The sequence below is a fragment of the Oryza sativa genome, chromosome 11, assembly GCF_034140825.1.
Source record: "Oryza sativa Japonica Group chromosome 11, ASM3414082v1".
NCBI classification, from domain to species: Eukaryota; Viridiplantae; Streptophyta; class Magnoliopsida; order Poales; family Poaceae; genus Oryza; species Oryza sativa.
This window is the reverse complement of record NC_089045.1, coordinates 21,668,127-21,690,969: the sequence shown is the minus strand read 5'-3', so window position 1 is coordinate 21,690,969 and position 22,843 is coordinate 21,668,127. Positions and strand designations below refer to the sequence as shown.

General features: G+C 38.5%; 1 protein-coding gene across 1 annotated transcript; it reads left to right on the top strand.

Annotated features, from left to right (window-relative positions):
* The first annotated feature begins 8,790 nt into the window (after nucleotides 1-8,790).
* LOC4350667 (aminopeptidase P1) lies at nucleotides 8,791-20,189 on the top strand. Its single transcript, XM_015761503.3, has 16 exons — nucleotides 8,791-8,995; nucleotides 9,182-9,254; nucleotides 9,981-10,120; nucleotides 11,037-11,318; nucleotides 11,449-11,571; nucleotides 11,684-11,935; nucleotides 13,023-13,109; nucleotides 13,274-13,341; nucleotides 15,187-15,250; nucleotides 16,181-16,315; nucleotides 16,400-16,480; nucleotides 17,311-17,365; nucleotides 17,872-17,976; nucleotides 18,073-18,144; nucleotides 18,293-18,417; nucleotides 19,510-20,189. Exons 1-16 carry the CDS (start codon nucleotides 8,885-8,887, stop codon nucleotides 19,675-19,677), a joined length of 1,941 nt encoding a protein of 646 aa, XP_015616989.1. The 5' UTR covers nucleotides 8,791-8,884; the 3' UTR covers nucleotides 19,678-20,189.
* Nucleotides 20,190-22,843: the final 2,654 nt, after the last annotated feature.

Sequence of the window (22,843 nt, the reverse complement as noted above, 5' to 3'; positions counted from 1 at the left end):
ATACTTTATATGTACTCTTGATATTTTATATTCTACATGGAATCTTTTTTATTTTTTTATAGTTTTAATGATTTTTTATTTTTTAATGTATATTTTAATCAAATTGCTTGTTTTGTTATTTTTGTTATGAATTTACTTATGAACTCCTTGTAGTTGATCCGCTTGCCACCATCGGTCTCGTGGATCATCTCGTCGACCTTCTCATTAGTGAGCCTCTCATAACGCATTGGACATAACGTGGCGGGGCTTGGTGTTAGAGATGAAGCCATTTTCTACTCTTACCGAAGACACGAAACATCTCCCTCTGCCCCTCCTCTCAGTACTTGTCCTTTAGCACGCTATTAGGCCCATAAACTCATGGAAGTTAATGCTTGGTGGTGATTGAACCTGGACTTTAAACTCACATATTTGAATTCATCCATCATTTTCAAAGTGCTATTTTGCTCAAATATTTGTAGTCAGAACGACCAAATTATCTAACTTTTATATAGTAAATATGGGTATTATGGATCTTGGATTATGTATTTAATTATCAATAACACAAGAAATCAAATAAATTGAGAAAAGTACATGTAACTTGAGAGTTATGATCATTTAGCCGTTGTTATTTTTTATATATCTTGTGTTAGCTAGAAAATAGGAAAAGTTAGCTAGAAAATAGGAGAGGAGAGTGGGATCGCAGACGAGAGTAGGAGGGTGGAGGAGTACTTACATGCGTGGCCACATACGGTGGGAGTGGAGGTGGGGGTACCGGATTTTTTTTAAAAGTATTAAAATTATTGGGTCCACCTATTTAAAGAAAAATCAATGTTTAGATTTTTTTTTATTTTTGATTTTTTTAATTTATTAAAGCGCCACATGACGTTCTAGAAGCATTGGTAGAACGCCACGTGACAGTTTGAGAGCGTTTGTACGGAGTTTAATATACTTTTAGTATATAATATAATATAATGTTCCCGCAAAATTATATTTTTATGATTTAAAATATATTCAAAACTGAGTTTTTAATTGTATAACTTAAGACTTATTAGCGTGTAAGAGTAGGGAGGCACATACGTAGGCTGTAGGGAAGAGGTAGGGCACGCTCGCTTAAAAACCACCTGATAACCCAAATGGCTAAAATTAATTAATTTATTTTCCAAAAGCTTCAAGAAATTTATATGAAATCAAAGATAGCCTTGCTGTACTACTACGTGGAATAAAGTGACAAGCACAGTAAGGTGAGAAATCAAACAAAGAGACGGAAGTTGCTTGTATCGCTTATATCGATGGAGGATTTTCTTGATCTGATTGTTTGCTTATAAAATAAATTTGAAACTATAGTAATTATTTTGAACACATCGAACTGTTGATTTCTTGATAAAAAATGATTGCTTACAGATAGAAAAGAGAATAGGAGGGGAGAGGCAGCAAAAGGCGTACAGTGCGACGCACGCACGGAAAGAGGCGAGGTGTGCTTGCCGTGAGTCTCAACAGAACTAATCTAACGATGGAAAGAGGTGACTTTGGTTGCTTTTTTCTCGAGATAAATCTAATCGTATGAAATAATGGGTCATCAATTTAAATAAAAATCAACGGTCGAATGTTTTGCTTTTTTTCGTAGAATTTATAGGATTTTCTCTATTTTATTAGAACGCCACGTGACGACTTGGGAGCATGTGTAGGAAGTTCGATGGACTTTTAGTATATAATAACAAGGAAGGAAGGTAGCCCGCGCGAATGCGAGGGCATGCGTCGTACGCTGAGTTTGAGATAAGAATAAGAGCGAAATATTAAATGGAGAATATCTACCGCGATTTGTCCATAAATTGTTTTCATCGGCATTAATTGCTTAGTAAGTTTCTAACCTATTAATTTTATAATATATCGTATTTAAGTAATATCTATGAGGAATTATTTATAGTATTCTTTATCATTCGAATATGAGGAATTATTTATAGTCTTCTTTATCATTCGAAAATAAAGTAGTCTTATTTTTCTTTAGAAAACATGTCAATGAAAGTAAAGTAAGGTGTTTTTTTTAATTGCATATCTATTCTAATAGTTCACTAAAGGATGAATTGGATGGGATATGAAGCTTCACTAAATGTATGGGTTTATATAGCCTAATACAATTGATGTAGTTTGAGAGGAATCCACCTATGAACATTTCATATAGGGTGAGTGATAGGCTTCATGTAACCTAATATGAATACGATAATGACGAAATATAATTGCGCAGTAATATTTTAGAAATATCATGTACCATGAATACATGCTTATCTTTTATATAAGATAAGATAGATCTAACGGTTATAACTAATAGTTCATCGGTTTAAAAGACATAGAAGTATTCCAATAATGTAGCTTAAAAATTATGGTTATTTTAATATCCAATGTTATTACGAAGTGGGTGCAGTTTAATTGGTTAGGTTTCTTGTGGTGGAGCTTGCCCACCTGGTTCAAGTCCTAGACTTGACACGGGTGCTCGTATTTACGGCTAATTATTCTTTCAGTGCTGGTGACGTACCCGTTGACAGCGAGACGCCCGTGGTGGCATCGTCAATCTCAAAATGCGTCGACTCAGTCTTTTGGAGGTACTCAAAGGAGCGGGGGTGCACGTGCTGTGTTTCTAAAAAAAATCCAATATTGTTGATTGTTTCTATTTTAGTTTAATAGCTAAGAAATAGCAAGGAGACAACAAAACTTATTTCTTTTTTTTTCTTAAAAATGTATGGATTAATGAACAATAGCTAGTCCATAGAATATATATGATCCAAAGTAATGATTTTTTTAATAATATAATTAACTTGATTCTTTAATTTTAAATTTTATCGCAAAAAATCTAATATATCTCCTACTTAGGCCACATTCGATCTCATTGGTTGAGCTTATGCTGGGCAAAAAAAATGATGTAGGTCATCAACGCAAGATTAATTAAGTATTAAATATTACAAACATAAAAATAGATTTTTTAAAAAATGTATACAGAGTATTTGCAAAACACGCACAGTTTAGTTGTTCAGAGAACACGCTTAAGATAAATGAGGGAGAGCCAATTTGATAAGCACTTTAGAACTCAACATTAAATTTATTACTTATGTACTTAAAAAAATATGTACAAATCAAAAGCGTAGATTGAGTCATTAACGGCTAAAATCCTGACTTTGTTTTAGAGAGAAAATAATGCGACATATTTTTAAACAATATATTTTTTTGTGTTTCTGACAATGTCCCGAGTAATTGATATTTTAATTACTCAATATTTCATCTTTAACTATCAATGTGGGCCCATTGATGCAAATAAAATATATCTATAATCAACAATTGTATGGTACGTTTATTTGATATATTATATTATATTATAGATCTATTTTTGGGTGTGCATGTTTAATTTATGAAGTTGTCAGGGTTATGGATACCACATATCTAATAGTAGTTCACTAAATCTTGGCAGGACCCACCACATACCATGTTCTATACGGAAACAACCTTCGGATATAGGAGGAGTTCCGCGTAAGGAAGGATGAATAGAGTTCTACATGGAAACGACAAGGACTACTCGGATTATATCCATATTGGTTTTCCTAGTTCTACTTGGACAAGGGGACATCTATGGGTATAAATACAAGGCCCCCTAGAAGGAGAGAGGAGGTGGAACAATAGATCAAGACACAAGATCAACATACAAGCCAACATACGCCAAGACAAGCCGCCGGATATTGACATTAGAGATATGCCTGGGCCAACCCTATCCGGTACTTACAGAGGCCAGCTGTAGGGAACTAGCGTTGTCTCTGATCTCGCCGGGCACGAACTCGAGGAGGAAGACTACCCTGTTATCGACTACGAGTCAACACTTCAGACCGCCAAGTCGACAACAATTAGATAGGCTACCCAAAATATTGTACTGGTGTGATTATGGTGAATAAGAGCAACGACCGGCTTTGGCCAACAGGAGTAGGGTTATTACCTGACAATTCAGGGGCCCGAACCTGTATGAAAATCCTTGTCTCCGTCTCTTTTACCTCAATCTCGCATATATCCTGGTACCAACGATCCCCATACTATGCAAATACCGGAATCGCGACATCAAACGTCGACAGAAGTAATATATTTTTCTTATGCTACCACTGTCGACGTTTGATGTCGCGATTTCGGTATTTACGTAGTATGGGGATCGTTGGTACTAGGAGATATGCGAGATTGTAATAAAAGAGATGGAGACGAGGATTTTTATACAGGTTCGGGCCCCTGAATTGTCAGGTAATAACCCTACTCCCGTTGGCCGAAGCCGGTAGTTGTTCTTATTCACCATAATCACACCAGTACAATATTTTGGGTAGCCTATCTAACTGTTGTCGACTGGGCGGTCTGAAGTTCTGACTCGTAGTCGCCAACAGGGTAGCCTTCCTCTTCGAATCCGCATCCGGCGAGATCAAAGACAGCCGAGAAAAAAAGAAAAAAAAGAAGTCCGAGTCCCATTAAAAAAAACATCCGACTCCGTTGGATATTCCGTTAAAAAAAGGAAAGAGATTTCTGTATGGAAAAAAATCAAGCGCGGAAAAAAGTATGAAAATTTTGTTCTGACTGATAAAAAAGGTGCGACAAAAGGGTTTCCGTATTCCGTTAAAAAAGAAAAAAAATAGTGCAAAAAAAATTTTCTGTCCGATTAAAAAAATCCCGCCTTCCGTCCAAAAAAACAAGCGTGAACATTTTTTCTGTCATATTCCAAAAAAAAAGTTGTGAAAAAAGGTTTTCCGTTTCTCTTTCTCTATCTCTATCTCTACTTAATTTTTTAAAGATGTTTGCGTCGTCCGTCCGTGAAAAGAAGCATGAAAAAGAATTCTGGTGAAAAAAATCGAATCCGATTATATGTGACACGGTAAAAAAAAATTAAAGATATTTCCGACGTCCGTAGTAACGAAAAAAGGGTGAAAAAAACATGAAAAAAAGAAAGTCCAATTCAATCTATCTATATATACCTAATTAAAAAAAATTGTATGTCTTCCGGGTTATAGTTTTCGTCCGTCAAAAAAAAATCATCACACGTGCGATCGATCCCGCTTCAATCCCTCTCCGATGGCAAAAAATAAAAAAGAAAAAACAATAATGAGAGACTGCATCAAATTTGGACCTAAATCCTAGAGAAAATACTACTACAAGAATACAAGATCAGATTCAAGAACACTAAGAAAATGCCGACGCCGGAAGGGGAGGGTGTCGCCGTCGCTGCCAAACCGCCACCGCCGTCGCAGGGATGTCGGTATGCCGGGCTGCCGCCACGTTGTTTTGAGAGAGAGGGGGATGGGAAATGATTTTTTGGTTAGGGTTTGGACTGTCGAACTTTTATATAGGTCAGGATAAATCAGGACCGTCTATCAGATCGGACAGCTCCGGCTTCTCCTGCGTCAGGCCGAACACCATTCGCAGGCCGCCCACACGAAATAAGTTCACTTTAGGTCGCTTAAGTTGTTTTTCCCAATTCTATTCCCAAGCCGCCCACACTATTGGGCCGCCTCATGGACCGCGTGTACACTCCGTATGGAATAAGTTCACTTTAGGTCCCTTCAGCTGAACTTTTTTTATTTTATTATGAATATATTTTCTTAAAGAGCTCATATCATGTAAATCTTAATCATATAATATTTTTATATTTTTTATAACTTTAATTTACCCGTTGTAATGCACGGGCATTTTTTTCTATGTTAAAAAAAGGACCACGATGTACGAGTGAGAGATATATACCGCACGCACCCGCAGGCTCATGATTAAACGGGCTGGCAACATATTTTTAATTACATGTGTAATTGTTTTATTAGGTGATTAAATTTGTTTTCATTTACATAATTAGTTTGCTCTATTTAAGCTTTTTGAAAATTGCTAAAATTTGAGAATAACTTTTCCTACTTCATATTATATTATTTTTAGCTAATGGAATTAACGGAAAATTAATTATATATTTTTATCTTTTTGACCAAAGGTCACTGCAATTTCCTTTCATTAATATTATTATTATGATTATGATTTCTTTATCTTTTTCCCACCAGTATGCGTGATTAAAATTACATTCACCCGTTACAACGCACGGGCATCATTGCTAGTATTACAGAATTATTAGACATCAAGTTCAACAGCAGAGGACTATATAGTGCACATATACACTGCATTCTAGCTGGTGCAAGACAGATCATATAGGAATAATAAGTTATAAAGTTATATATATATATGGTGCACTGCGGTTCTAGGCCTTATCTTTTATAGAATGGCACAATGGTATAGACTGTCTGCATGATAGTAGCAGCTAGAATGATGAATGCCGTGACGACGGAGATGAACACCCATGGGCTGCTGCAGTAGGTATAAAGCTAGCCCGCCACATATTCCAGTTTCTTGCGGTGCGCCTTCACCTCTCGTAACACGTCTATGATACTACTGTCTCCTACATCACTAGTCCCTTGCTTAGTGTGGCGTTTATTAGGCGCCAGGGGCGAAGGTACAGTCAATTACCGGGGTCAGTAGACCCCGATGATTTTATTTTAACCTCTCATATCCTCTTTATTTTACCAGCTATGACCCCGGTGAAAACAAATATTAGACCCCGGTGACATTAATTGTTGATTGTTGTGTTAAATTCCAATTGACAACTACAAACGATACTGGCAGCAGCAAATAGAAAATTACCTAGCATTTATGATTATACGTCAGCCGAATATGCATATACTTTGAGTTTTTGAGATTTGAGACCATGCATAAGGCCAGTGGCTCATAACTTTTCAAATTCCCTAGCAAAATAATTTCTATAGGAAATTATTTTAAAAACCATATTAATCTATTGTCTTTCAAGTTTTTTATAAGCTAATAATGCTTAATTAATCATGTGGTAACCTCGCCCTATTTTGCGTGCTGGGAGGGAAGGGTTCAGATCCCATAGCTAGGTCTGAACACACCCAGATTGTATCAGGGTTCACCAATTCGATTTAAAATTAGATTCCAAATATAGCAATATGGCTTTTTTTTACCAAAATTTGATATTTTTTTATTAATTTGGTTTAATTTTACAATTTCAAATTTGAATTCTTGAAAAACTATTCCAAATTTCACTCAAAATCTACTTTTGTCCCAAGTTGGAACATCGAAATTGCGTTGTTTTCAATCCGTTTTGTTTGAAAACATAGACCATGGCTAGTAATGACCCCGACGATCATTTATCCTGGCTTCGCCCCTGTTAGGCGCGCCACTTCATCATTATTGCCCTTACCGCAGCTTGTGCCACGTCCTTTGCGGTGTCAATGAGGTTGTCCATGTAGTACACAAACGCCATCACGTCGTTTCCAGCACCTGGGTTGCAGCCGCTCGAACACCATCAGGTTGAGCAACATGCTGTCGGTGTTGTCGAACAAGTAGATCTTGGGGATGATGATCAGTACGCCTCTTCTGAAACTGACCGTCCCTCCTCCTAAGGCCGTCTCCAATGGGCAGCTCTTAGCTAGCTCATAGAGTTTTTTAATCGATGAACAGGACGCGCTAGCTCTTCTTCAAGCGCTAGCTCTCACCCTCACTGAGGCGGTGCCCTCTCACAGGCACACTCGCCTAGGCAGTGGCCGCACTGTGCCGAGCGCGTATGAGCTAGCAGCCGGCTCATACCGCTGGATAAGGCCTAACCCTGCAACTTCGCTCACCTTGAAATCAATTCCTGCTTCGTGAAGTTCCACTGCAGAAGGCATATCGGAGTCGTCATATTCTGTGACAGCTGGCCCTTGGCGGTACTGACGGATACCACCGATGCCTTTCTGAAGAATATCCAGGGGATGGAGAGCCAGTTGGTGATCACTGATAGGTGTGGATTAGTGAAACTGATAGACGTTCCATAGAAACCGGATGACACGGACGCACGCACGAGTTGCTTTGTGCGTGAGTATAGTACTATATATATGTTTTTTTCACAGATTTTAATAAAGAAATATTTATCCTCATTTTTGTGACTTAGAAATCAACACATTAATTGAAAGAAAAATAGTGAATCTAGAAAACGTTTTGGTCCATGTTTAGATATAAGGATGTAGATTTGTCAAATATAAGCTCTATCTTTATAATTAGTTAATCCAAATCATGATCTCATACCGGCCAGGAAACCGAACTGTTCTCTTCCTGCCAACACACATGGTATATAGCTGGGGTGTGCAAACATGAATACAACATAAACAAAAGATCATTTTAGCAATTATTTAATTGAAAAAAGGAATCAAAATCCTCTCCTTCAGGTTGGGCCAAATATGAAAAAGTTCAGATTTCCTCCCTTCTGTCTCTTCTCTGTTTATAGCTTGTTTCCTTTCAAAGTCCAGTTTGTGTCCTTTCAATCGACCCTAAGAAAAGAAGTCCTAGCAGAAGTCTAATTTATCTCCCTGTTGCTACAGTAGCTTCTTCAAGCTCCAGCCGAGCCAGAACTCATACTCTATCTTTCCCCTCAAGAAACTGAAGGAAATCCCGTGGAAATCGCTCATGTATCGAGCTCAAGCTCGTGTTTATTTCTCTGGCAAACACTCGAGTTTATTTCTCTGGCAAACACTTTTTATCTCTCCGACAAAGTGGAGTCGGATTCAACCAAATTAGCGTGTTGACGGACAAAAACACAGGCAAAAGGTGACGAACTGAAAGTTACCAATTTTTAATTAGTTAAGATAAGATAAGATAAGATAAAATATACGCACCAACGTCACATTTTGTCTTGTTTCTTTTTTAAAAAAAGAAAAATGGATGGGACGTTCGTTTCCTCCGATTTTTCTCTTCGGCCTGACCGCCTGAGGTAACACCGCAACCGTAAACACGGACCATTACTTCGTCGGAGAAAAGAAAAAAGAGAGAAAAATTCCACCGATTCGGAGGAAGTCGAAGCGGAGGGGCAATGTCGGCGGCGGCGGGGAGGAATGCTCTCCTGGACGAGCTGCGCGCGCTCATGGCGGCCCACTCCCCGCCGCTCCACGCGCTCGTCGTCCCATCCGACGACGCCCACCAGGTCTGCTCTTGGCGCCGCCTCGTCCGCGGAATGGGGGGAGGCGATTGATCGGTCGGGTCGGGATTAGATCCGATCCGACCGAGCTCCATTTTTTTTGTTGGATTTTGCGTTTTCAGCTATCTCTCCTCCTGTTGGTTTTGTTGGTTCGTGCTGGTGATTGAGGATTGGCGCGATTTGTGGGTGCAGAGCGAGTATGTGGCGGAGCGGGACAAGCGGCTGCAGTTCATCTCCGGGTTCACCGGGATCGCCCGCAGCGCTGGTATGTTGCTTCCTCAACCTCAATCCATCCGTCCCTTATGACTTGTGAGCTCATTCTGTGCTAGTTCACCAGCCGATGAGTTGGGCTGCGATGAGTTCAGGATAACTTGCCTTGGATCTGTACTGGGTTTGCACGATTTGGTTAGGTTACTGTTTCGGCAACCGCATTACATTCTGTAATAGTGTGATAGAAGTGGCAGAAGTGGATTGTTGAAATGGTTAAGTATTTAGATCTTCTGCGTGGCATGGCATGACCGCAACGATTGGCTATTTTTCTCATAGGTTTGCTTAACACTTAGCGTGGTTTGTTACTTTTGTTGTGACGTGCTAGGCAGCCCAGAAAAGAAAATGCAAACATGGGCCACACATCAAGCGTCTTTGTAATGTCAAGTGCCACTCCATCCAAACTTGTGCAATCAATGGGTGCTTTAATCAAGTATAATCATGTGATGGTAAATTTTTTATAGTTTTGTTCACTACTTCACTGCCTATAGACATAAGGCACAAAAGTTTCGTGTGGCTCTTTATGCCATTGCCCATTGGGGAGACAACTTTTACAATTTGGGGTGGTACCTCAAAGTAGTTTTGTACTGGGAAGAACTTAACTCATTTCTGTTTTCTACTAGGATGGATGTAACATAATGAACTACTTGTCGATTTCTTTTGTTTTCTGGTTATCATAGATGCAGTACTTTCTCAGTTCATGTGTATATTGGGTTCTATACAGGTTTGGCTCTTATCACTATGAAGGAGGCGCTACTGTGGACGGATGGGCGTTACTTTTTGCAGGCAGAGAAGCAGCTCAGTGATCACTGGGAATTGATGTGCATGGGAGAAGATCCACCAGTTGAAGTTTGGATTGCTGATGTAAGTCTTGAACATCTGTTCTTGAGCATGTTCACGAAATTAATTAATTTTCTCAGTCTAACATAAAAAATGTAGGTTCACACAACTTGTACGTGGAAGTTAATATAATTTAGTTATATCCTTCCTATCTCTTTTTTTTTCAACAGCCAGGTCAAAGTTTTCATCCTTGGTTTTTGAAATCTGCCACAGTTTTTGTGTTGTAAAATCCCAAAAATGGTTTTATTCTTGTTAACTTTAGCAAGTTTCTCTCCTAAATGCGGTCTTTATAGCTTTGTTTTTAGATAACCATATTCAGTTGTGTTGGTAATACCTCAAGCCTACTATCTTTCTACCTGGCTGCTCTGGTAGATTCAAGTAATCACATGATAGCCGGTTTGATACATGGGACTTCCTTTCAAAATTTGTCAGAAATATCAGAGTTTTGGACACATTAAATTATTGTGATCTTAGCAAATGTGAACAGAATTGAAAGACAAAATTGGTGAGATGTTTGTTTTGTTATATGGAGAAAATGTTTATTTTATTATATGGAGAAAACCTATGCACAATTATGCCAGTTATGGAATGATAAATACATTAATAATATATCTTTCTTCCTGGCTGCCAGAGTAGATTCAAGTAACCAGTGATAGTTGGTTTGGTATACGGGAATTCTGTCCAAAACTGCCAGAATTATCAGAATTTTGGACAATAATTTATTTTGATCTTATGAAATGCAATCAGAAATTTAAAGACCTGCACGAGGTTTCTGTTTTGCTATGGAAAAAACTATGAACAATCATACCAATTATTCTATGACTAGAGAGAATGAGTTTAGTTATTTTTTTTTGCATTGTAACACTACTCATGATGACCATGTTATTTTGTTCTGAAATAGTATTGTTTCTGACTAATTTGTTTGTTATTGTGCAATCAGAACCTATCAGATGAAGCCGTCATTGGAATTAATCCATGGTGCATCTCTGTTGACACTGCCCAAAGATATGAGCATGCATTTTCAAAGAAGCACCAGACACTGTTTCAACTTTCTTCTGACTTGGTAGATGAAGTATGGAAGGATCGTCCTCTGGCTAATACTCAGCCTGTAGTGCACCCTGTCGAGTTTGCTGGGTGTAGTGTTACTGGAAAACTTAAGGAGTTAAGAAAAAAATTACTACATGAAAAGGCTAGGGGCATTATAATTGCTGCCCTTGATGAGGTGCTATTAAACTTATTTGTTTCTTGGTTTCTTATTCAGTACAATATATCCAATTGTGTATGTTTTGATTTCTTGAAATTTTGTTAACTTTGCCAGTTTTAATTATTCTCCTTTTGTTATTCTTATTTAGGTTGCTTGGTTGTACAATATTAGAGGAAATGATGTGCACTACAGCCCAGTGGTCCATTCGTATTCTATTGTAACCCTGCACAGTGCTTTCTTTTATGTGGATAACAGAAAAGTATCTGTTGAGGTCAGTTAATCCACTGAACATATTTTCTTCAATTATACCATTATGTCTTTCATAGAATCGTAGTCATGATTTTGAAGGGCATGTAGTGAACTGTGACTCTTATTTAGTCAAGGTCCAGAGCTACATGTCTGAGAATGGTATTGATATCAGAGACTATAATATGGTTCAATCAGATGTAAGCTTGCTTGCATCTGGACAGCTAAAAGGCTCTGCAGTTAATGGTAGCTCACATGAGGGAAATGGTATGAATGATAATTCAAAAATTTTGATTGATAATTCGTGCTGCCTTGCACTCTACTCAAAACTGGATGAAGATCAAGTTCTTATACTGCAATCACCTGTTGCTCTTTCAAAGGCTGTGAAGGTAAATTTTGCTTCCGTTGTCCCTCTTTTATGCTAGTATTTAACAGATCATGTCGGCAGCTTTTCCAATATACTATTCGTGGATGAAAACTGATGTATTTACTTGATTATGGGAAAAAAATATTACACGTTATAAACCTAACAAATAGCTTAGAATAAGTTGTCTAAGTAATACAGTAGAAGATTTTTTTTTTGAGAATTGTATTTTTAGAAGCATGGAGCAAATAATCTGTGACAATAATCCGATTAATAAGCAGAAAAGAACGGGATCTAAAACCATGTGTTTTAATTTATACTTACTCTAGTATTGTTAAGAGGGTATATGCGTTTCAAGCATCTTGGAACTTGCTAGTAAAACAACAACCTGATAATTGAAGTTTGTAGCCTGAGTTGTATATATGAGCTCAATCAATTACCAAGAGCTTTTGCCTCCTGGTTAGGTTGAAATTAGGGGAGTTGGAGATAGAAATGAAGGACAAGAATCATTGACAATTTAACGTCAAGCCACATAGTTTTGTGCTATCTAGCTCCACCAGCCTTAGCTAGAATTTGCTCGCAAAATAGTTTTGTGAGAGACTGTCACCCCTCAGCTTGGCTACCGTAGTAGGACCTATGCTGTGCTGTTCTGGGAATGACAAAATACTCTTGGTCAGCCAAAATTTGTATTACAAATCAAGATATAACCATATATATGTTGGGGTTATGGTGGGGTACTTTTTTGGGTTTTGTAGGGCATAGGAGGGCATAGGAGGAGGTAATGGTGGGGTGGCGGGAGCGGACGGACAACTCCCCTTTTAGAATAGTAGAGAGAAGAATGGGAATATAACACTTTACACTAGAAGTGTATTCTGTTCAAGTATTCCTTTTGTTTCCTGCTATTATTTTTAGTTCTTTTTATCTATGGAAAATCAGCTATATGCCATTACAAGTTTTTATCATTTATTAATCTGTATGCCTGTATTTTTGATTTCTAATGATGATGTAAAATCCGATAGAGCTGGATGGTTTGAAAATCAGCTATATGCCATCGAAAGTTTTATCATTATTAATCTATGCCTGTATTTTAATTTCTTGTAATGATGGTATAGAATCCCGTAGAGCTGGATGGTTTGAGGAAGGCACATATTCGAGATGGTGTGGCTGTTGTGCAATACCTGGCTTGGCTTGACAATCAGGTTGGTGTAAATGTATTTCTTGTGTAGCCTGTTAGCCTTGGACTTTTCTTATGCTCATATTTGAGGATATGACAATTTGATTTGTACCTGCAATGTTCTTTAATGCTGCTGCAATCTTTCTAGTTATTTTCTACTTGCTCTCATGCTCGTTGTCCTATTGACAGATGCAAGAGAACTATGGAGCGTCTGGTTACTTTAGTGGGGCCAAGGGATCACAGAAAAAGGAGCATGTGTGAGTAGTAGTGTTGTATTTATGTTCTTTCGGTATCATATGGAACATATGATCTTTTGTTTACCTATAAAAAATTTGGAATAATGCATTATCAAAAGATGGCCAACATCTCTTTTTAGATTAGGTTTGGGCTGTCAGAACTGTCTAAATCATTTATAGGATAAACAGCGGTTTCTTGCCCTCATGACATCGTTGTCTTGAGTTTTTTTTTTAAGAGGCTGGGATAAAATTTTCTTGAACTTCATGTGCAATACTTGCAACTTGACTTGGTTGCGAGCTTGAGACAGTTCTTTCAATAATCATCCATTTGAGTTTTTCTTTGGAGGAGGTTGGGATAAAATTCTTGAACTTCATGTGCAATACTGCAACCCCACTTGATTACGAACTTGAGACAGTTTTTTAAATACATTGTTACCAAATTCTTCAATAAGACTGATACGATTGATTGGTCTGTGTGTTTCTCTTATTACTTTTTTTACCCCCCTGTTCCTCGGATACAATCGATCCTTCTACGGCCAAATCTCAATTTGTGGGAAGCCTTCGATGGCTTCCTTATGAAAACATCCATTTGTATATGGGTATTAGGTATAGATGTTTTCCTTTTGGATCATATTTAAAATGTAGTTCCTTCATTTTTACACGGCTGCATCTCAGCACTGCATGCTTAAGCTAAACACTTTCAGCAAAAGCCATGTTCTGCATTCAAATTATAGACCAAGGTTTACATGTTCATTTTTTGTTTTTACCTATCTTCTGGAATTATCATGTATCCAATTTTCTCATTTATGCTGCTCATCTATTTCCCATGTGGATGTGTACATCATCTACTTGCATTCTCTGCCCTTTTGTGTATTTTCCAATGGTTAATGTTGTTGTAGCAAATGTACTCTGTCAAACTTGTGAGCACTTTTACATTTGGCAAATTCCTTGAAATTTCAATGCTCCATGATTATTTTTGTTCTTAGCCTATTCTTTTTGTTATATATTACCTTCATCCTGAAATATAAGAAGTTTTTGGGGTTGCACATAGGTATTAAGAAAGTAGGTGAAAATAAATTGAGAAAGGTTGATTGGTTTAGAAGAGGAAATAGGTGGAGAAATTAAAATGTGGAAAATTGTGATTGGTTAATAAGAGAATGTAGGTGGAGAAGTTGTTATCTTTTGTGATAAGAGGGAATATAAAGAAGAGTAAATTGCATCAGTGATACACGAACTTGTCAGGTTGGTGCAATTTAGTGCATGAACTTATAAAACGCTCGTTTTGGTGCATTAACTTGTCTGGTGTGTGCGAACCAATGCCAAATGCCATGAGCAGGCCAATTTTTCTAAGTTGAACATCATAAATTTGTACGATAAGTGTGTGCATGTATGGTAGAAATTCTATATTTGTAAACTTGGTTTCTACTTTTTCTTTCTTTCTTGTTTCTACCCTTTGCATTATTACTCGGTTTTTTATTTCATTCTTTATGCAATTATATGCTTTAGTGTATGTTTTGCTGAACAGATCTTTGTCTAGCTACGTGATATCCTTCTGAGATACATATTTACATAGCGTTCAAATCAACAACAAAATCAGCAAGATAAACCCTGCCATGCGATTTTGGCCTTGGTCCACACACACTAAACAAGTTTGTGCACCAAAACAAACGTTTACAAGTTCATGCACTATTTCACCTACCTTACAAGTTCATGTACCACTGATGCAATTTACTCTATAAAGAATCATACCATTTTAATCATATATTGTTTAATACATGCATAATGGCAATCAATTGTTATTTGCTTTATTATATATGAACAGTAGTGTGCATTTGTGTTAATAATATTTTTGTTTCACTCCTGTAGGGAAGTAAAACTTACTGAGGTTTCTGTGAGTGATAAACTTGAAGGTTTCCGTGCCGCTAAAGAGGTATGCTGCTAAAACATCACTCTTCTTTCAAGCTTAAGTGTACTACATTACTATGGATCTTTTATAGCTCCTGTAAACAGCTGTAGTTACTGTCATTAGCCTCGATTTTTGAAATTAAAAAATCAGCAAGTACACTTTGGTTTTGTGAAAACTGTTAAAATATAAAACAAGTTCCTGATAGTTACTCCCTCCGTTTCATATATATGTCTAGATTCATTAACATCAATATGAATGTGAAAAATGCTAAAATGATTTACATTGTGAAACGGAGGAAATAGTTACCTGTGACTTAGTTTTAGCAAGCCCTAATATCCATTGCAAGTTTGGAACTAATATTATAGCCAAGGCCAATGTGGTTTCACTTGTATCCGTTAAGAACTATCTGTACATTGAAAAATGTATTATTAACTATTTTATTTTTCTTGTGCAATCACTGAGAGCAATGCACACTGTTCTTTGGAGTATATCAGTTATCATGATTATCGACCTTATAGCTGGGGAGTAGTTTTCGAGCCCCCCATCGCATTTGTAAACCCTGGTTGTTACTTTGACGTAAACACACAGTAAGTGGAGATAGAGGGAACCGTCAGAGGCCCTCAATCTCCTTAGTGGAGAGCTCAGAGTGAACGTAGAATCTTTTGCATAAAACAGAGCAAAACTAAGGACAATTTTACACTGCTGATTGTATGTTCAATCTGAGCTCTTCATTAAGGACATTGAGGGTCTCCAATAGTTCCCTCTTTCTCTGCTTACTGTGTGTTTGCATCAAAGTAACAACAATAAGACGTGTTTTAGTGGAACATTTTTTCTTTGGTTGTTAGATGAATATAGAAACTACTACAAAGCATTGCTTGAGGTCATTTTGCAGTTCATAACTATAGTCTCCTGTTATGCCACAACTTTGGAATAACCAGTAACATATTTCTGCAGTACTTTAAAGGTCCGAGTTTTCCTATGATTTCAGCCGTGGGACCAAATGCAACAATACTTCACTATTCACCTGAAGCAAGTTCATGTGCTGAACTTGATACTGATAAAATATATCTGTTTGACACTGGGGCTCAGGTTGAATACATTTCAGTCCAAACTCAAATTTTATGTTAGATGACCTGCTATAATCTTACTCTTTCTATGGTAGTATGCTTGCAGTATCTTGATGGTACTACAGACATCACAAGAACTGTACATTTTGGCAAACCATCTGAGCATGAAAAGTCATGCTACACAGCTGTAAGTTCTGTTTCACCACTTGCTAAAATTTTCTTTTATTTAGAACTAATCGTATGTCACATACTAAGTTCTATTTGGAATTAAGGACCATACTTGTGGTGTCATCCTAGAAGTTACTGAATAAGTCATTTGTTCAAGCATCATTTTGATTCTTGTTTTTCTTTCACATGTTTTGCTTTGCTTGAATATGCATTATTTTCTGCGTGTTTCTAAGCTCTAGGATGTTGCACCTTGCTAGCATCTAGTATATGAGTGTCCAATAATCAATTGACTTGAAATGTAACCTTACCCACGTAAGTGCACCTTGCTAGCATCTATCTAGTATACGAGTGACCAATAATCAATTGACTTGAATGGAACATTACCCGTATAACCTTTCTCCATTAATAGTTTGACCAATGGAACATGTATTTTACTAAACACACTAAACTTGACCAGCATACAAGAAATAGATACTTAACTGCTAGCTCCCCTGTATTTATTTAACAATTCTAGTATTATTTCCCATGAATTTAGGACTTAGTAACTGACATGCAACGTGTTGAAAGTCATGTTGAAATGCTATTGATTCCCTCATTTCCGGAATTGCATTACTTGTCCCTACTTAGTGGATCTGAAAATTCTGTTCTTGAATAATCTGTAAAAATGGCAGGTTGAGTTTTTTTTACTGGCTTGTTACTTGATTTCCTTTGTAGAAATAAGCACAATTAAATGCTTGATTCTATAATAGTTTGTATCTAAACATTGTCCTTGTAGTTTTGACTTTTGACTCTTCTTTTTCTACTATTTATTCAATTTCTAATGCAAGTGATATCGAACATTGGAAATAGGTGTTGAAAGGCCACATTGCACTAGACACTGCTGTATTTCCTAATGGAACCACAGGTGAGTATTTTGAACTTTCATAATTCATACTTCCATACATATGAACTCTAGAGTTTGACATTGATCATGTCGTACCCTAATGATAAAATGGTCTCCAGGTGTACCACGGGGTTTCTAACATCACCTGATAGTGTATGAGTTGATACAATCATCTGTTCTTCATTTGAGTGCATAAGCTTAAAAACATGTGACATCATGTTTTCTCAAAGTCTCATTGCCTCGAAGGTCATTTTCAACGTTTCTTTAACCTTTGAAAACTATAAGAAGATTGCACTAGTCACTAATGTCATTTAGTGATATACAATTTCGCTAAAATTCCCTAGCAATAAATTTGGGAAGGAAAAATGGATGACAGAAAGTTGTATCTGATGACTTTTATACTACCATGTTCTGAAACCAATGAATGTTCACTGTGTTTATACTTAGTTTTGGCAAATTATATTTCAAAAGAAGCCATGAAATTCTATTATAAATTGTGATGTAATGCTTTACTTAAACCTCAACAGGGCATGCTCTTGATATTCTCGCACGGACACCACTTTGGAAAAGTGGTCTTGATTATCGGCACGGCACAGGCCATGGGGTTGGATCTTATTTGACTGTTCATGAAGGTCAGATACTGGTTCATTCTCTTCGATGGCAGTAAATAATCGGATTATATGGGTACTTTAAATGTTTAATTTATACTGTTTGTGCTTTTAATCCAGGTCCTCATCAAATTAGCTTCAGACCTTCTGCTAGAAATGTACCACTACAAGCATCGATGACTGTAACAGATGGTCAGTGCATATCCTAACTGGATCACTATTTATTTCAATAGGACTGTCCAACAGTTTAATATGAAACTACTTTGTAGTCGACCATTCAATGCTAATTATCTTGGTGCAATGATCAGTGTAAAAAGTTCAACTTGCATAATATTTGCAGAACCTGGTTACTATCAAGATGGAAGCTTTGGTATAAGGTTGGAGAATGTTCTGATAGTTCAAGATGCCAATACTAAATTTAATTTTGGAGATAAGGGTTATTTGGCATTTGAACATATAACATGGGTAAGCATTGATTGTTCAATCTCTAAATTATTAACTCTCACTTTGGTAACTGTTCTTCTCTTTGTTTCATTCATTTTGGACTATATCTTGTAACCAGAAGTTGATGCGTTTATAGAGGTGTTTCAAGTCTCTGTGTTTTGTAAAATACTACTCCCTCCGTATTTTAATGTATGACGCCGTTGACTTTTTAACAAACATTTGACCTTTCGTTTTATTCAAAAAATTTATGTAATTATTATTTATTTTATTGTGATTTGATTTATCACCAAATGTTCTTTAAGTATGACATAAGCATTTTTGTATTTGCATAAAAAAATTGAATAAGACGAATGGTCAAACGTTGGTTAAAAAGTCAACTGCGTCATACATTAAAATACAAAGGGAGTATCTTCAATTCACAAGAGATATCCATTGATACTAATATGTTGTACTATCGTTAGCTCGTTGCTTTTTTTATACTTATATGACCATTTTTATGTCAACCTTGTTGCCAGTTTTTTTTTTTTTTGAATATTTGCATTATGTAAACTAGGATATGATGCATGAGGATCATTATATCAACTAATTCTTGGCTGAGTTCTTTCTCTCAAGTTGGAGAGATCTCCAGCAGACGCGAAACGAGAAAGCTCATTAGCACGTAATTAATTAAGTATTATTAATTATAAACTTGAAAAATAGATTTATTTGAATTTTTCAAACAACATCTGTATAAATATTTTTTGAAAAACACATCATTCAACAGTTTGAAAAGCGTGCTAACGAAAAACAAAAAGTTAAAGTTTGAAGTTGAAGAAAAGAACTAGGCCTTGGAGCGAGTCCTGGCGAGGAATCTCCATCATATTTTTTATTGCTTTCTAAATAATCTTTACTTTTCATAACAGAAGCAGCTTCTCCTTAAATCTCCTTAAAGTGGTGCTCATGTTATTGTTCTACTCGTCGTGCAGAATATACTCAGTTCTATTGGCATATCACAATCTCCACATACGAACTGCTGCTCACCAGTTCAATATACTACAGTTCATTAACATGTAATGCTTGTCATGCATCATTTGTTTGCCCATGTATTGATGGATTTCTTGCGTTATTATGCAGGCTCCGTACCAGACAAAGCTGATTGACGCCACTTTGCTGGCCCCTGCCGAGATTGAATGGGTAAACACGTATCACTCAGATTGCCGAAGGATTTTGCAGCCTTACCTGAATGAGCAGGAGAAGGAATGGCTGAGGAAAGCTACTGAGCCTATTACTGTGAGCTGTTAAGCCATCGACTACATGAGCACATGGCACAGGGTCTCAACCAGTTGCAGCCATTCGTGCTAGATGTGCAGAAGTGCAGATGGTTTCTGACATGCCATGCTTTGCCTTGGGTTGAATGCGAAGATATGGAAGTAGAAATAGGACTAGAGGACTGGCCGCTTACCTAGTCCCTACCATGAATATGGGCTGTGTTTGAATCCAAACTTCAGTCCTTTTCCATCACATCAACTTGTCATACACATACAACTTCTCAGTCACATCATCTTCAATTCCAACTAAAATTCAAACTTTACGCTGAACTAAACACTAGTTGTGTTTGTACGGTTCTCCAGACGTTGCTTGAATGCCTTGTGGGCATTTGTATCGTGATGTATCGAGCGGCGAGTAATTGCAGTGTAATAATAAGCGGCCATGTCTGGTGATAAGCTGTTGTTTAAAATTGTATCTCACATCAACCCTGCCTCACGGCTTTGAAACTGAGCGACGCCGGTAACAAAAGGGGAAAGTCTATTATACACCTTGTGTGTTTGTCTAAATTGTATCCCTACTTGAGTAGGCGTCTTGCTGCAGAGGTCTCGCAGCGCCCACGAGCTCCCTACCATGGAGAACAGATCGGGAAGAGAAGAGGGAGGGAGAGAAGGGGAGTGATGGCATGTGGGTCTCACTCACATATTTGCTTCTTTTTTTCTAACCGATCACCCACTAACATGTGGTCCTGTTGATGTTTTTATTTTTTATTTTTCTTTCAAGTAAAATGTATAGTGGAGTACTCCCTCCGTTCCCAAAAAAAAAAAAAAGAGGCAAACTCTGGATTCCCGTGTCCAACGTTTGACTGTCTGTCTTATATAAATTTTTTTTATAATTAGTATTTTCATTGTTGTTAGATGATAAACATGATTAATACTTTATGCGTGACTTGTCTTTTTAATTTTTTTCATAATTTTAAATAAGACGGACGGTCAAACGTTGGACACGGAAACCCAGGGTTTGTCTTTTTTTGGGACAAAGGAAGTATGTCACTATTTTCAAAAATACAATCTAGATCGCTAATTTGAGTTAAGTGCATATCCAACGATTTCGCTTCCGTTGTAGTTTATATTTGGAGCTTGGGGCTGGTGAGGAGGACGGGCTTGATGAGGAAGCAGAGGTTGTGGAAGATGATGAAGAAGAAGCGGTGCTTGGTGGCGAAGACGCCGTGAATGGCGGCGCGGGCTGCGTGGATCCAACGGCGGATCTTGGCCACCAGGGCTTTCCACTCAAGGCACACTCCTCGCCGACGACCCGGATGATAATCAGCATGAGCTCCCGATGGTTGCGGGCAATGGTGGCGCGAGGCAATGTAAGTCGTCAATGGTGCGGTCGCTTGCAGCATCGGCTCGTCTGTCGCCATGGAAATAGAGGCGGGAGGTGGAGTTCTAGCGCATGAAGAACCGCTCGGTTGCCTCCAGCTCCGCTTGTCACCGGGCATTGGGGCCTGGCTAGCTGCGGGGTTGACTCCTTGTCGTCTCGACCCCCACACGAGCTTGCGCTTTGTACAGCCGCGGCGCGAATCCAGGGAGTCGCACGTGTGGGCGTGACCATGCGTGGATTGGCGCAATGGCACACGGGGGCAGGGGTGGGGAGGTAGAGGTGAGCTAGTACTGCTTTGTCCGGTCGCGCGAGACAAGTGAGCATTGCGCTACTGCTTTTTTGTTTATGGTCGTCAAATTTCTACCCGCCACCGCCGCCCAACGACCGCCACAGCGCCACTGTTCTTTCCAGCCCATAGGTGGAAAAAGATTAAGGTGCTAACATGTGAGTCCCATGTTGACTCAACTGCCACATAAGCCCGGGAGCAATACTGTCTTGGGACCTAATATGACCCAAGTTTTGCAGTATTAGGAATGCTTTATTTATGGTATTCCGTTTTAGGGATAATTTTGAAAGTCGAGGTACCTCAAGTGAACTTTTTCCTCGCTCCCACGCTGCCGCCTGTCTGCAGCTAGTTTCTCTAGTTGGGCTGAACACGTATATTGTCTGCCCGCGATCGCATCGCGGGCCGGGCCGAAACCTACTCGTGTGGAGGTTTATTTTAATCTTAACTAATTAAAAGATTAGTAATTTTTCTATCGTCACAACAATTTTATCGTCCGTAAATCCGACCGAGAGCGATGCCTTATGTCTCTGCGCGCGCGTAATCACAGCCAAAAGAAAAATCAAAATGCCGTCATCTACAGCGTGCAGCTTCTCACCGCTTGAGTCCGATTAAGATTTCCGTTCATTGTCCGCACCTCCTCTCCGCGTCCATCGTATCGTTGGACGAGGGCTATGCCAAACTGGATCGAGCTTCCCTCGCGCTACACCTCATCCGACATCAAAAATCCCAAAAAAAACCGCATGCATACAAACAAATCCTAAAATTATCTCCAAAACATCCAACCTCTGAACAAATCATGACTTCACCAAGCAAAAACACAAGCAAACACATCACAGATTGAGGAGAGAAACAAATGCCAAAGAGATTGATCGAGCCCCTGACTCCTCCTTCCTCCGCATCACTGGCCGACGACCGGATCCATGGGCTGCCGCCGTCTTGCCACCAAGAGCAACATGGCACCTACATCCACCATGTCGATGGTTGGATCTACAGGCCGCAGCCGCCGCCGTCCCCAAAGTCCTCACCGACGACGACTGCTACCTCTTCATGCCATCTCTCATCTGCTCGGCTACGTCGTCGGCCATGGAATCTCCACGGCCTCTACGTTGACTTGGACCAGAATTCTCCGCGTCGTGCCCTCCGTTGGCACCACCGCCTGCCGTCCGCTGAGGCGCTGACCCGACGCCCCCTTGAGGCCTTACCGGCGTAGCCTCCCCTTCCGTTCATCATGTCTGTCTCTCCCTCCCTATATGAGGAACGGATATACTCCTACTCCTATATGACTATTGACTGGGTAGATAAGAACGATGCAAGAGTTCGTGAATTCATAGACATGGTCTATGGACCATTGACGCATGGGAGGAGTGAGGAGACGTGCACGTGCTGCACTGTTATTGTTTGCTACTACTATTCCAACTGTTTACTAGCCACAGCTTATGTACTGTTTTATTTTTTTCTATTAGAGATTGCTACTTTATTTCTTTCCCATCAGAGAATATTGGGTTTCCAATGTCTAATATCTTGCTACCTCCG

Bases quoted from the DNA above. Each gene is read 5' to 3' on its own strand.
- LOC4350667 (XM_015761503.3), top strand. From the start codon at position 8,885: ATGTCGGCGGCGGCGGGGAGGAATGCTCTCCTGGACGAGCTGCGCGCG. The intron at 9,255-9,980 runs GTATGTTGCTTC...GGTTCTATACAG, and splicing joins CGGGATCGCCCGCAGCGCTG to GTTTGGCTCTTATCACTATG. The intron at 18,145-18,292 runs GTCAGTGCATAT...TAATATTTGCAG, and splicing joins ATCGATGACTGTAACAGATG to AACCTGGTTACTATCAAGAT.